Source organism: Dipteris shenzhenensis, chromosome 15, assembly GCF_047967505.1.
Source record: "Dipteris shenzhenensis isolate YYH24624 ecotype China chromosome 15, Dip_SZ_1.0, whole genome shotgun sequence".
Taxonomy (NCBI): domain Eukaryota; kingdom Viridiplantae; phylum Streptophyta; class Polypodiopsida; order Gleicheniales; family Dipteridaceae; genus Dipteris; species Dipteris shenzhenensis.
This window is the reverse complement of record NC_141610.1, coordinates 40,633,297-40,649,371: the sequence shown is the minus strand read 5'-3', so window position 1 is coordinate 40,649,371 and position 16,075 is coordinate 40,633,297. Positions and strand designations below refer to the sequence as shown.

The 16,075-nt window shown below is 44.3% G+C and overlaps 1 protein-coding gene across 2 annotated transcripts in view; it reads left to right on the top strand.

Annotated features, from left to right (window-relative positions):
- Positions 1-126: 126 nt before the first annotated feature.
- Positions 127-16,075, top strand: part of LOC147893812 (uncharacterized) — an 87,612-nt gene continuing 71,663 nt past the window's right edge. Inside the window, exons 1-2 of one of the 2 annotated variants that reach the window (XM_087386447.1) lie at positions 127-245; positions 326-452. In XM_087386447.1, the coding sequence (XP_087242573.1) occupies positions 334-452 (119 nt within the window). In that variant the 5' untranslated portion in view covers positions 127-245; positions 326-333. The other variant, XM_087386448.1, reaches the window with a different exon arrangement.

The window sequence follows — 16,075 nt, the reverse complement described above, 5'->3', positions numbered from 1 at the left end:
TATTTTATTCCTCGAAACTAAAGGCAATCTATGATCCTAACTTTAAGACCCAGCGGAGGGGGTCTTTAACCCGTCGAAGAAGGCCTACTACTCGTTTTAACAAAGTGTAAGTAGAGCGAAGCGAGTTCTCCAAAACCAACCTCCAATTAGACCTCCTCAAGCATCTTCTCCAAAATTAGACCATTCGTCAATTTGACGACGCCAAAAATGTGACAAAAGGGCCGCCACAGAGAAATGTGTTTCAAGTAATTTACTGGCTCATTTGTTTTGACTTGGCTTGTCGGGATTAGCGCATCCTTCCACAGCTAACAGGCCACCACTCCAGGACGCAGCATGTGGTTTGATTTTATTGTCATAATGGCCGTCTTTCGGGCCTTCCAGCTGCTCTTTCGTCGGAGATCCGGTCCTCAGGATGGTTCCGATGGCCGCCTCAAGCTCACAGTCGCCAAAGCGTAAGCCTCTTCAATCGACACCATGAAATTCTTTTCTTGCAAGGGGCCTTTGAATAATATCAGAATGAATGAAACGATTGCCAATTGTGATCCTTTGAGACGATTCTTGCGATGAAACAGATATTTAAACCATATCATGGTATAAGAGTGCACATGCAAGGACACCACTTTGCCGTGCTCTTGTTGTACAGCAGTGATTGTTTAAGTCTTAATCCTTTGTTGCATTGGTTGTAGAGTTTGTTTTGAGCTTCCAGGATAACAGATAGAAGCAGTGTCTACGTTAGTGTCTGGTATGCTAGATGGCGGGTTTTAATGTGTGCATGTATGGGCATCAAGGCAGGAGGGATGCTGTACTCGTAAAAGAAGTAATTTCAATAGTCATATCCTGAATTTCACGATACTTGTACAATAACGATGAGTTTTACTTATAGTTGTGGAGTAGTTGTGTACACGTGTTTGAGGTCCTATTTGAGCTCCTTTGCCTTGCTTCCCTACATTCACTGTCAAACAGACTAACAGTAGACACTTTTCATGTGACACAGCCTTATCGACAGCATGATGTGAGCTACAATATATTGTCTTTCACCTTCATAAAGGGATTTGGACATCGCTAATTAATTGCTATCAACCTTTTGGCCAGTTCCACAAGTTGATATTTGAGAATGTTCACATTGATTAGATGGTCATTGATAGACTTTCCCTCACGCAAGATGAATAAGTAATTCTTGAGTGTCGCTATTCGAGCCGCATTGTTGGTCTCACATACATGTTTAAGTATCTTCCAAGCCTCACAAGTGGTCTTGCTAATTGAATGTGTAGAAGGATTGAATCTTCAGTCGTTGGTGATGATCATCATAAATAGTGCCTCAGTATTTCTAAGTATCCAATCTGTATTGTGCTAGATCTGGAACATTTGCGACCGTGCCTGACACATCCAATTGATCATGGGGATTGGTTTCAACCTCATCAATAATGTCCCATAAGGCTTGTGCCACCATGTGACTCCACATCTCTATCTTCCAAGTAGGATAGTAAGTCCCGTCCAATATCTCTTTCTCACCAAGGCTAGGGAGATGCATATGAGATGCTATGAGTTCTACATAGATTCCTGTAGATACCATCAACCAAATGACATGTGCACTCATTGCAAACTGTCATTTGATTATAGCACACTTGATTGAATCATGGTCACCAGAAACATTTTGGGGTTTCGAAATGTTACAAAAAACATGCTTGAGCTTTGACGATGCAGATTTTGTCCAGGTATTAGAAAAAATGCGAACTATGCCCTTGATACCCCATAGTTCTATGAAACACATAAATATACCTGAAGGAGTCCAAAACATGCAAAATTTTTTTAACTCAATAGAATTGAGAAGAGGCAAGAGGTAGGACTTAGATATGGACGGTAGGGATAACAAGTTATAAAACATAATTCAACACTATCTACAAACTAATGACTTGCCTCTTGAGTCTTAATCCATGGCCATCAGTCCTCGAGCTTAGTTTGTAGGATTCACATTCCAATTTTTAATCAAGAGTAGGCATTTCAATTTTGAAAATCAGGATTCAAGCTTAAAATACAATTCATAGAGGTTACTTTTAAAACACTAAAGCATTCCTCGATTCTTAATAGTTATAAAGAAAGATTCAAGGCGAGTTTGAGAAACCAGTTCTGACATTACATACTGAAGCACAATTGCTGCTAGAAGGGTTGTGCAAAAATGTCATTCCAATCAGATTTGGTTTTTCCTGTTGTTGCCAATCTCTATTGACAGATACACAGAATTTGAGCTAATTTCCTTCTATCTTGGGATTTCTCTAGTCTCCTTTGCTTATGCTTAATTGAATCCAGTATATGATTTAGGATTGGAGAAATTTTTGAATTTCGGATAAGAACGGTATTGTCAAACTCTGTTTTTTTCTGCATCCCAATGCCTACCAAAAGTATGGAAACCAGTCCAGAAGGCAGGGCTTATAGGGATCAGACCCCAGGATGGAAGATGAGGCAATTGAGGACCCCCTCAGGTCTGAAGGCATTGACATTTTGGGATTGGGTTCTATTGCATCTGAAGAGGTTGAAGGGGCTTTGGAAGGATGTGTACAATTATGTGCAGTGCTGTAAGCCATGCCAGCAAAACAGAGCTGGTTTACTCCAACCTCTGCCTATTCTAGAGGGTAAATGGACACATATTTTTATGGACCTTATCACGGGTTTGCCTGTGACTCCTAGATGCTGGAACAACAATAGGTTGTGGTTGTTAGGCTCACTAGGATGCACTTTTCAAACTCAATATTCAGCCTCCATGATTGCTTCCCAATTTATGGAAACTATCTTCAATTACATGGACTACCACAGGAGATTGTGACCGACCATGATGCCAATTCATGGTGCACTTTTGGCAGGAGTTGTTCAAGTCGGTGGGCACGTTTCTAGCTCCTAGTACAGCAGATAATCCTCAAACTGATGGCCAAAGAGAAAGTGTTGATAGATTGCTGGAAGAATACCTCAGACATTTCTGTTTTGACATTCGGACAACTTGGGACAAGTGGCTTCATGTGCCTTCCACAGTTGTTTGCTAGTGCAATGGCTAAGCAACAAGCAAAGGATGATCTGGCCCACATGACTACTTTACTACAACAATGCAAGGATAATATGATTAAGGCCCAAGCCCATATGAAACTCTATGCATATCAGAATCGAAGAGAACTCTGTTTTGAGGAGGGATTATGCATTTCTCAGGCTCCACAAGACCAGATATGCTTCTGTGAAGGGAAACACTAATACTAAGCTTGCACATACAAAATTCTAAGGAGAGTTTGTGAAGTGGCCTACCGGTTGGAACTGCCCCCATCTTCCAGAATTCATGTTGTATTCCATGTCACTCTTGAAGAAGTACTTGGGTCCTTTTGGACAAGCACCCGAGGAGCTACCTCCCATGGATGAGGAGGGACGGATTCAGTACATTCTCGAGAGAATCATTGGTTTCAGGGACCTTGTACTGAGAAATAAATCCTATGTGGAATACTACATCTAATGGAGTGTACCCCTGGATGATGAATTCTCTTTTCAGCCCTTGTCTATTGTGGAGCAGTACCCATATCTACTCAGCTGATGCAGTAATCATTCTTGCTGCTTGGAGATGATCCGGCAGCATTTTTTCTTCTTTACTGTTTTCCTCTATTATTCTTGTGACTTCTTGGACTTTGAGGACAAATTCTTTTTGGGTGGGGAGGACTGTAACAAAGGCGGGCTGATTAGTGGCTTGTACTTTGTGTTGGAGAAATCAACCCTTGCATGGTTTGCATGGGGTGATTCTCACTGGAGATACGTGGCATATTGCATGGCGGGTGGCATAGCAGAGAAAATCACATACCTAATTGAAGGAAATAGGAAGTGAGTGAGAGCAAGAGAGATTTAGAGAGCAGGAAGCTTGGAAGCTGAAGACGTAGTTGCAATAGAATAGAGTGTAAAGAGTACAACTCAAAGTAAGAAAGATAAGGTTTTGTCCTAGTGACAAAACCTTAGTAGTCACTAACCATAGTTAGTGAACTAACTGCAGTTAGGGGAAAAAACCTCTAGGAGAGGGAAAAGTGCCCCTAACTAGCTTATTATATTACATTGGTCACTGCTGAATTATATCAATAATTCTAACACCCCCCTGCAGTGCCAATGCCATGTACAAGGCTGATCAATCACCAAACGGATATAAGTTCAGGGCATTGCGAAATGCCTCAAACTTCTCACGTGGTAGCGCTTTGGTGAAAATATCTGCAACGTTGTCATGTGTGGACACAAAGATCATACTGATCTCTCCTGCATGCAACTTCTCTCTGACGTAATGATAGTGAACCTCAATGTGCTTCGTGCGAGCATGAAACACTGGATTCTTTGCCACTGCAATGGCACTCTGACTATCAGTGAGAATTGGAGAAGGACCCTCCAAAGACAGATGAAGATCAGCAAATAAACGTCTCAGCCAGACACATTCAACTGTTGCTGTGAAAGCTGCCCTGTACTCAGCTTCACATGATGAGGTAGCCACTGTAGATTGTTTCTTGCTCAGCCATGAAATGCAAGATTTACCCAAAAAGAAACAATTGCCACTAGTGGACTGCCTAGTGTCATAATCACTAGCCCAATCTGAATCACTGTAGGCATGCATCTGCAAGTCACCCCCCCTGGGAAATAGTAAGCCAAAAGACTTGGTGCCCTGCAAATAACGGAAGATGCGCTTAACTGCCTGCCAATGCATAGTTTTGGGGCTGTGCATGTACCTGCTCACCTGAGATACTGCAAACTGAATATCAGGTCTAGTGTTGCAGAGATATATGAGGCATCCAATAGCTTGACTGTAAAGTGTGGCATCAACTGATTCTCCTGCATCATGCATTGTGAGTTTCAGCCCCGACTCCATAGGAGTGGCTATGGGCTTACACTCTTGCATGTTAAATCTGTCCAAGAGTTTCTGAACATACTTAGACTGAGACATAACAGTGCCACGTCTCTCATGAGAGAACTGGATCCCCAAATAAAAGTGAAGCAGCCCCAAATCTGACATGTCAAAGTTGGTCTGCAAATCAGCTTTGAAATCTGCAATTTTTTCTTCATTGGACCCTGTGAGCAGTAAGTCATCGACATAAAGAAGGATGACTAACATTTCCCCCCCATCCATCTTGATGTAGAGGGTGCTCTCAGTAGGACTATTGTGCAGCCCCTTGCTGGTCAAAAAGGCATGTATCTTAGCATACCATGCACGAGGGGCCTGTTTCAGCCCATATAAAGCTTTATTGAGCTTGCATACTTGAAGTGCATTTGCTGTAATTTCAAAGCCCGGAGGTGGTGTGACATACACCTCTTCCAGCAAGTCCCCATTTAAGAAGGCTGTTTTTATGTCCAACTGATGAACATTCCACTCAAAATGTGCAGCCATTGCAATTACTGATCGGATGGTGGTCCTCCGGGATGTAGGAGCGAAAGTCTCCTCATAATCTATGCCCTTTTTCTGAGCATAGCCCTTAGCAACCAGCCTGGCTTTATATCTGTCAATGGAGCCATCTGGCTTCCGTTTGACTTTAAATACCCATCGTGTGCCAATGGCATGTTTACCCTGTGGCAAGTCCACAACATCCCAAGTCTGATTTTTTGCAATGGACTGCAACTCATCTTGCATGGCATTCATCCAATGCACATTGCCTTTTGCTTCTTCAAATGTGGCAGGCTCCTCTTCATCAAGAAGAGTACCTGCATATGCTGATTCCACTGAATTAGCACCTTCCATGTGCCTTGCTGCACTGCGAGTCCTGCCAGGTAACGGAGCATCAAGTTTACTTTCCCTGAGAGTCTGTAACAGCCAATTAGGGACTGTTTTTGCTGCATGTATGTCTGCAATTTCTTGCTGCACCACCTGTTCCACTGCTTGTGGAGGAGGCAAGACATCCTGTGGCGGAACTAAAGCATTTGAAGGTTGCTGTAAATTCTGATTTGGATCAGAAAAATCAGCAGGGGAACCCAAAGCAATGGGTAGCAACCCTTGAAAGACATCCTCTGAAGATGAAGGCATTTGAAATTCAGCCTGAGTGTGAGCTGAATTTTCAGAAAATATCACATCTCTACTTACAATGATTTTGCGTGTAGCAGGATTGTAGAGACGATACCCCTTGCTTTCTGCACTGTATCCAACAAATATGCATTTGATGGCTTTATCTGACAATTTGTGCCTAAATTCAACTGGCACATGTGCATAGGCAAGGCATCCAAAGACTCGGAAGTGATCCACTGAAGGCTTCCTGTCATTCCAGACCTCAAAAGGAGTTTTTGTTTTTAAAGCCTTAGTGGGAGCCCTGTTCAAAATGTAATTGGCACACATCAAACCCTCTAGCCAAAATTTATGAGGCATGTGTTTGCTTTTCAGCATACATCTGTCCATTTCCATGAGGGTTCTATTTTTCCTCTCAGCTTTGCCATTTTGCTGAGGGGTCAGCCTGACAGTGAGCTGATGCACAATACCCTTTTGCTTGAGAAAAGCATCAAATTCTGCAGATAGGTATTCCCCACCTCTATCCGTGCGTAATGTCTGTATCCTGAGTCCGGTTTCATTTTCAACCATGGCTGAAAAGTGTTTGAATACCGTGAACACTTCAGATTTCTTTTTCAGCCCATAAACCCAAGTAAAATTGGAGTAGTCATCAATAAATGTGACAAAGTAGAGATGACCACCCAATGACGGAGTCCTCATGGGACCACAGACATCACTGTGTATTAGCTCCAATTTGCGAACAGCTTTAACTGAACCATCTTTCTTGAAGGGGAATCTATGCATCTTACCTAAAATGCACCCTTCACAGGCATGTGGAGGAGGTATCTCAAGAGGTGGCAATGCATCAACCATTGAAAATTTCTGAAGTGTCATTAAGCTGTTGTAATGCATGTGGCCATATCTGGCATGCCATAATTCTGCATTTTGCATGGTAGCTGTAGGAGTAGAAACTGCCAGAGCATGGGCTGCTCTTTTCTCAAAAATATCAAGCTGAAAAAGCCCACGCAGCAGAGTACCAGATAACATTAAGGCATAGTTAGCTTCCCTGTCTCGGACAGCACATTTGTCATCCTCAAAGATGACCTGAAATCCCCCTCTGTTAAGAGTGGACACTGAAAGGAGATTTTTGGTTATGCCAGGCACATATAAGACATCAGAAAGTCTGAAAATTGAGCCATCAAGTGCAGTGAGCTCAACTTCTCCTGTGCCACGTACTGAATATGAGGAGTTGTTGGCACAAGTGACTTTCTTACCAACAGGAGGTGGATGCAAGGAAGTAAAAAGACACTTCCTAGAAGTGATGTGCTTGGATGCACCGCTGTCAAAATACCATGTGTTTAGTGTTTCATTAACACTGAAAGCAGATGCATCTGTAGAAGAGTCAAAGCTGCAAGTCAAAAAAGCATATGTATCATCACTGCAAGAGGCTGTACTATCCCAAGCATCTGGAGCAGCCAACCTAGAATCTGAAATGCAAGATAAAAAGGCATAATCTTGACCAACAAAGTTGGCTGTAGCATCCCCACTGTCAGATGCACAAGGGGCTGAATCTGAAACAGCCATTCCTGAGCTGTTTTTCTTTTCTTTTGCAATCCTTTTCCTGCATTCTGCTATGTGATGACCTGGCTTTTTGCAGTAGTGACAAAAACCCTTCTTTTTAGGCTTACTTGCATCACTTTTAGCCTTTTGTGAAGGCTGTCCTGACCCACTGGAAGGCTGATTTGCTGTTGTCTTTGCCTGTCCCTTTGTTTTTGATTTAAATTTTGAGAGCATGGCTTGTTCACCTGCACGTGAAGCCAAATTTTTCTTGGTCTGCTCTTCCTGAAGCAGAAGTCCTATCAACTCATGAAATGTGAGAGGATTTGCACCCCCCCTCAATGATAAATTCAGTGAAGTGTGAAAGCTGAGATAAGACTCAGGAAGAGAATTCAGAGTGGTTGTAATCATCTCGGAATCAAGAATAATTTCATCTATGTTTAACAACTGCTCTCTGAGATCCTGTAGCTTTGTGAGGTGGACTGACATGGAGTCACCCTCCTCCATATGTGTATTGCTCAACTCTCTTTTTAAGAAAGATACCCTGGCATCATTCCGTGCTGCATACATGCTTTCCAAAATATCCCATGCTGCCCTGGAGGTCTTACACGACCGGATATGCGGAATGATTGATCTTTTCACTGAAAGAGAGATGCATGACAAGGCTAAGGCATCCCGTGAATCCCTTCTCTTCTGCTCTGGAGTATTGACTGTAGCTGCACCAACAACTTGTCCTGCAGCTGCACCCTGGGCACGACCTCTTCCACCTCCTTGCTGAGGAGGGGTAGCAGGTGCAATATTTGCTGGTTGGAGTTCATCCCCATTGACATAATCCCATAAATTGCGAGAAATCAGAATATTACGTACCATGAAACTCCAGAGGGAGTAGTTGGTACCATCCAATTTGTCTTGCTGTGAAAGACCACCGAACTGGAACTCATTCTGATTTTGATGGGCCATATCTGAGAAAGAGATTGAAGCAGATACAAAGCTGAATTCCCTTACTGGGAATAAAATGCACAACTCCCAAAAACACAGCCAAGCACGGGCTGTATATGCAACTTAGATTTCTGTACTTCAGCTGTCAGAAATCTGTCCAAGCATCAAACACTCTCCAAAATCTGCCAAAAGTGTTCCAAACACTCCAAGAAAGGCAGTATGTATTGAATACTCCAAAAAATGCTCTCTCAACACAAAAGCCCCAATTTGTGGCTAGAAATTGCAGCCAGAAAGGGGCAAAATTACTAAAAGCCCCAAATCTGCAATTTTTAAACAAAAGCCCCAAATTTCAGACTAGATCTGCAATTTTGCTCCAGATGTAGCTCCAAAATTGCACAATGATTGCAATGTCTGCAATATGCAAAATGCCCCAAATGTACTCCCAAACAACTGAACCAAAATATGGTTTTCTGCAAGATGTGCTAACTGTACGGTGGTACGGTACAGTACGGACTGTATGGTACACTTTGTACGGTCAGTACGACAAGATTGTCCAGGTGCTCCTGCTCAAGTACGGCGATGTACGGATGGCATTGTACGGCGCTGTACGGACGGCGATGTACGGAGCTGTACGGAATCCTGCGCAGGTACGATGACCTGCACTGTGCTGTACGGCGATTTGTACGGCGCAGTACGGTGATCTGAACGGAGCAACGATGATCTGTACGGCAATCTGTACGGGAGCAGTACGGACGTTTTACGGGAGCTGTACGGAGGTATTACGGGAGCTGTACGACACTGTGCGTCAGGATTCCGTACAGTCGTACGGACTGTACGGACAGGTTGGAGCAGACTAAAGCTTGAGGCTAAGCGTTGGAACTGAAGGGAGCAAGGAGCTCAAAGCTCTTGAACCTGCTCTGATACCAAATGAAGGAAATAGGAAGTGAGTGAGAGCAAGAGAGATTTAGAGAGCAGGAAGCTTGGAAGCTGAAGACGTAGTTGCAATAGAATAGAGTGTAAAGAGTACAACTCAAAGTAAGAAAGATAAGGTTTTGTCCTAGTGACAAAACCTTAGTAGTCACTAACCATAGTTAGTGAACTAACTGCAGTTAGGGGGAAAAACCTCTAGGAGAGGGAAAAGTGCCCCTAACTAGCTTATTATATTACATTGGTCACTGCTGAATTATATCAATAATTCTAACACTAATCATCTCTATCATCTCTGAGATGCTCTCCCAAGATTGCGCCTCTGATCTCTCCTTTGATCTCGCATCAACGCACAAGTGGAGATTCCGTTTGGTGAAGGATTTCAACTCTTCATATACTGCAGCATGGCTCGTTGCCTCTCACTTAGAGAAACCGGTGATAGTTCTTTGTGCTTTTGTGTTTTGCAATAAATGTTTGGTTCTCCAACAAGCCCCGTAGGGATGAGGAGAACCTAATATGGTTGGAAGAAGCTTGTTGTAATGAAGTTATAGATTTCCTTATTTCTATCCAGTTGTGTTTGAGTGTGTGTAGAAAGATAACATTTCTTTTCATCAGTTGGTATCAGAGCAGGGCAAATCATGGAGACAAAGGTCGAGTCAGCTACGAAAGTTATGGTTTATACCAGAACAAATTTCGTTGCATGGCAGCTTACGTTGTGACTTTATTTCATGGAGAAGAGTTTATGGGGAGTGGTTGCAAGCACGGAGAAAAAACCGACTGGCAAGGCTGCTCAGGAATCTTCAGAGAAGGTTACTACGTGGGAAAATAAAAATGAGCTAGCTCTAGGAATTTTGGGACGTGCTAGAGGAATCGAGGGCGCTGCCATGAGAGCCCCACTTGCTAGACCAAGGGTCACCATCAAGGTTCCTGCTTCAGAGAATGCAATCAAAATGCTGCGCTGAGAAAGAGGAAAAGGGGGGGCGGGGGGGGATAGAGAAAAGAAAAGGCTAAAGAGGACCAGGAGTCCTTGCAAAAGGCCAGCCAAAGGAATCTGGCAGAAGAGAACTGCTCAAGGCTCTAACAAAGCTGACCTGCTCACTGGAAAGGGTTCAGCAGAGCCAAAAGGACTCATGGCAGAGAAAAGAAGGCTCTGGCCTTCCAACCACTGCCCAAAAGAGCGAAAAAAACCCCTTGACTCAGCTCAGCTGATCTGTAGACAACGGGGGCTGCTCCCAAAACCAAAAGAGCAGCAAGGAAAAAAGCTAAAACACCCAGGTCTATGTTCAAACCAGAGAATAGGTTCCAGAAAACAGTGTCAGCTTGACAGAAGCTTCAAAACCAGCAGGTCGTCCAGAAAAGAGCTCCCCTGAACAGTGCTACAACCAAGAAAACCTCCAAGAACCAACTTGATCTGCTGGGTGGCCAAAAGACAGCAATGGTGCTGCTTCCAGACCAAAATGCAGCACAAAAATTGCGCCACAAGACCCTGGTCGAAGCTCGAACCAAATGCAGAAATCCCCAGACCAAAATGCAGCACAAAAATTGCGCCACAACACCCTGGTCAAAAGCTCGAACCAAGAAATCCCAATAGCAAGTGTGACTTGGAGGAAGCTTCAGAACCAGCAAATCTGCTCGTCAAGAACTGCACTGCCCGTCAAGAACTCCATGAACAGCACGGACACTTAAGAGTCCTCTGTTGGAAACTTTAGGTGTGGTACACATCCTCATGGGGGGGTGTTTGTGGTGCAAAGCTGGCTGGCTATTGGCTGAATGATGTGGTACATGAGTTCCAAGGCTTGTGATTGGTCCATGGAACATGGGATGATGATGGCACCAATGCATGGAGAGCTGAGGCGACACTTGGCAAAACGTTCTAGCGCCTTCACGGTTGATGCATGGCTCCTACAAAGATGGAGAGATGGCGGTGTTGTCTTTTCTTTTCTGCCGACCGGCGCAGGTTCGGGTCATAGGAGTGAGTAGAGCTCATGAGAGTTGACTCTCGAGCTAGTCATTGTTGCTATCTCATGGCATTGCGAGCTGCTTGGCGAAACTGTTGGACCAACACCTTTTCTTTTCTGCGGACCGGCGCAGGTTCGGGTCATAGGAGTGAGTAGAGCTCATGAGAGTTGACTCTTGAGCTAGTCATTGTTGCTATCTCATGGCATTGCGAGCTGCTTGGCGAAACTGTTGGACGACCTTTGAGATTTCCGTTGTCGTCGAGGCACGCAGTCTCATTGAGAGCGGGCTATTTGTCAAGCATTCTAATTTTCCAAGGTGCTGGAATCCGGTTGCTTGTTGAAGAAACAGGAGATTCACCGTTGGGTTGGTAGTCTGACAAGCAAAAGAGCTGGCCATGTTACATGAATGAAGAACGAAGAATAGTGTAGATTGCAGATGGAAGCAACAATCGAGTGACATGAACCAAAATGCTCTCTTACATGTGTGAAATGTGTCGCCATTTTTGCAAGAGCAAAAAGCCCAGTCGGGATGAGCTCCTGTGCTTGAATATTGGAGTGCTTTTGTTCTGGTTAAAGTTTGAGTTCAACTTGTCTCGGTTCTGAGCTACTATGTGATGTATTGCGTAGTTAGCTTGCATCTCTGGTTTACCAACAGTGGTATCAGAGCCAGGTGATCTTTTAAGTCTGTGGTGTGCGTAGTTGGAGAGTGGAGAAATAGTTCTGTGAGCTGGTACTTTGAGGGTGAAGAATCTGTGCATGTCTAAGAATTTGGGTTACAAAGCGTTCACTATTCACTGAAAGCTGAGAACTAGAAGATTCAACAAACAATGGTTGTCACTTGAGGTGCTTGCAAAGTCTTGTTTCCGTGCTCAGCTGAATCCTTTGAGGTTTCGAAATGGATACACTGCTTAAGGAGAAGTCTGGTGGGATCATGGTCACATTCAATGGTAAGAATTTTCCTACTTGGCAACTTGCAACTCGTTTATTGTTCATGCAGAAAGGGCTCCGGGTATTGAAAAGAAGCCAAAGGAGTGTTCACATGATGCAGATAAGATCCCAGCATGGGAGGCAAAAGATGAGAAGGCTATCGGTTATTTGGGAAGAGCTCTGGGACGGGAATACTTCCACCATCTGGACATGACCGTGATAGCAACATAGAACTGGCAAACATTAGAGACATTGTTCAGAGTTCGTATGAAGCATTCCAAAGCCAATCTCAAGCAAGAATTGTTCGATCTCCAGATGGATGAGTCGGAGTCACTTGGAGTCTTCTTGGATAGATGCAACTGTTGCTAAGGCAATTGCATGCGCTTGGTGCACGTGTGGAGGATGAATATAAAAAGGCGATTCTCTTGAAAAGCCTTCTCCCTACCCGGTATGCAGAAACGGTTCGTATTCTACGCCTTGATGATGATATGGATTTTCTCGATTGTGTAGGCATGCTCATGAGTGAAGAAAAGCGTGATAACTCCTCAATATTCGAGACAGCAACAGCCTTGGAAGACTGGACGAGATGCTAGACAAGATAAAAAGTGCAATTATAATTTGGAAGCACAATGCTACATCAAGCAACGTGATGAAGCGATGAAGTCAATAGAAGGCATATGCAGTTGAAGAGAAGGAAGAAAGCGCAGCCTTGGTGGAGATAGAAGGATTCACTGATGCAGATTATGCGTTCTGAGACTACTCAGTGCTTTGTGGACACTTAGTATGATATTGTGAGCTGGTCCTTTTGTAGAAAATCATGGTGAATAGGCAGTTTTGTAGAAGGTTATGTTGATTGGCCTTTCGTAGGCAAAGGTCCCGTGATAGCAGACTTTGCTTTGGTTTTTCTTCTTTGCTATGGTCTTTTGTAGATAGGTTAATGCAGCTCAACCCTCCCTATTTCGGCTGTTTGGGGGATTGTTGGAAACTTCAGCTGCGGTACACATGCTCATGGGGGGGTGTTTGTGGTGCAAAGCTGGCTGGCTATTGGCTGAATGATGTGGCACATGCGTTCCAAGGCTTGTGATTGGTCCATGCAACGTGGGACGATGGTACCAATGCATGGAGAGTTGAGGCGCGACACCTGGCAAAACGTTCTAGCACCTTCACGGTTGATGCATGGCTGCTTAAACCTCGGTCGTAAAAATATAGTAGAAACACTCTAGTTTACTCTCCCTCTCTCCCTTTCTCAACAGAGACACTAGGGCCCAGGACAACAGTTGGGCTGGACCCCCCCGAAGGATTTTATTACTTGAGAGAAGATGGAGTATATAGTTCAGCGTAGAGCTGTTCATACTTAAAAATCCAAACGTAAAATATGAATCATTACATGAGCTCTTAGGCTCCCTTTCTTGGCAACAAGCCACTTGTCAATTTCTACATTACTTTCCTAATTACATGCCACTAAGGGCAACTCTGAAGTCTTCGAAGCACTTGGTCACGCGAACCGCCTCCTAGACTCTTGTTAGGCTCTCGTAGCGCTTAGGAAAATAACTCTTCCTAGTACTTGCAACAATTTATTAAAGTGCACCACCATGTTACCCATTAATTGTTAGCGCTTTGCATGTAAATAATACAGTGTGGACTAATTCTAGTCATGGTGGGCGTCTCCACTGAACACGTGCACACATAACAAATATAAAAAATATATATTTATTCTCTGGTTGGCCGAAGTCAATGCTCTTGATCATAATTAAGGGGCTTTGACCAAGGGTCGAGGCGCCTTAATTATAGTCAAGTCTCTCCAACCGAAGTTGGCTAGAGAAAGCCTTTATGGAGTGATAGCTGTAGAGAGAGAGTGCCAATGCTGATCCCAAGGGAGGGGATGTAAGAGAGGAGCTGCTGCTATTCCAGAGGTGCACAGAAAGGCAGATTTCTGCAAGGGGAATGGGCTGGAACAGTAGAGAGAGAAATTTTGCAGTAGAGAGAGAAAGACTGCAGCAGGAGAGAGAAAGGGGCTGTGGCTGCTCCAGGCTAGGAGAAGGAGAGAGGATGCTGCTGCTCTTCGAGATGAGCTGAGAGGGGGCAGATTTCTGGAGAGGAGGGGCTGGAACTGTAGAGAGAGAGTGCTGCTGTAGAGAGAGAAAGTGCTGCTGAGGTGAGAGAATGGCCTGGGGAGAAGCTGGCTGCACCCAAGGAGCTGGAGAGGTTCTGCTGCATCAACCAAAAGGAGGGAGAAGAAAAGTGACGAATTTTTCATGTAGGGAATGAAGGAGAGAGGCCTTCTTTTATAGGCTCAGCCCCCCCCCCCCCCCCAAGGCTTAGAGTGGAAGGTGGACACTTGTCCAAGATTTTTGGTGGGCTGCAGTGCCAAAGAGGACAGCCCACAACTTGCCCCAAATCTACCAGATTTGGGGCCAGACACTTGGCCTACATGCCCTACCACTTGCCATGCATGCTGCCACATGTGTGGGACAGGTGGACTGACCTGCCAGCTCAAATTCCATGTGGCAGTCTGCCACGTGTCACTCCCAAAAACCCTAAAATTTTAAAGTTGTCAGAATTCAATTCTGATCGCACCCACGGGTTCCTAACAGCTTGGACTATCTATTGACGTACTCTAAGGTCATAATTGAGCCATACTGAGCTCATTTGTTTGTTGTCTTATCTTGTATCTCCATTACTCTTGGCATGCTGCCAGGCCCACACCCAAACCTCAAGGAACATTCTCTTGAATGGTTCCTAGGTCAGTATGCAATCTGTGCATTTGATTGGTCCCATGTTTGGGTACTTAGGCGGGGTGTGGTTTCCAGATTTCCCTCTCAAAGAGAGGCCATCACTCTTGTGGGTACTAATGCCCATAACCCCAAGCAAGGGGGTCCACCCTCAAATGCTAGACCTAGTCCCCATTGTCCGTAACTGAACAGTAGGAAAACATTTCATTTCTTAATAAGCATACTATTGAAAAATAGTACCAAGCAAGTGGATACATGTTGAAGTAGGATGACATTCCCTTCGTCTTTCATTCGGTTGTCCTCAACTGAAATGCTTCCTCGTAAGCATCCAGGATTTCAGGACACTCCTGAAATGTAGCTCTGTCCACCCATTGGGCATCGGTGGATGGGAGTCCTCTGAACTTCAAAAGGTACATCTTGCGAGTCGTGCCTCGACGTCCCGTAGTGAAGTTATGCAGAATAATTTGCTCTGGGATCAACAAGATCTCAGTGTCCTCTACTTCAGGTGCATCGTCCAGTGGGGGCTCTTGAGGTGGTTCCCCAATGAAGGGTTTCACCAAGCTTACGTGGAAGACATCGTGGATCTTCCAATGCTCTGGAAGTCTCAATTGGACATAGACATCATTTATTACCTGCAACACCTGAAAAGGACCATAATATCGAAGGGATAGCTTGAAGTAGATGCGCTTTTTGCCCACTTTGGTTTTTAACCGGGCTTTCTCAAATTTCAATAAGACCCATTGGCCTTCTTTCACTGCAAACGCCCATCGTCTTTTATTTGCAGCTGCTCTTTGTTTCTCTTGTGCCTTTTGAATGGTTCACTGCAAACGCCCATCGTCTTTTATTTGCAGCTGCTCTTTGTTTCTCTTGTGCCTTTTGAATGGCTGCTCGAACCGTGGCATAAGCAGAGTCATAATCCTGCACGAATTGATCAGCGGCAAAGATTTTCTCTTTTTTTTGCATGAGTGGAGTTGGTAAAGATCTACCATGTACAATTTCGAAAGGAGCTTTTCCAGTGGAGGAATGAATTGTGTTGTTATAAGCAAACTCCACAAGAGGAAGGA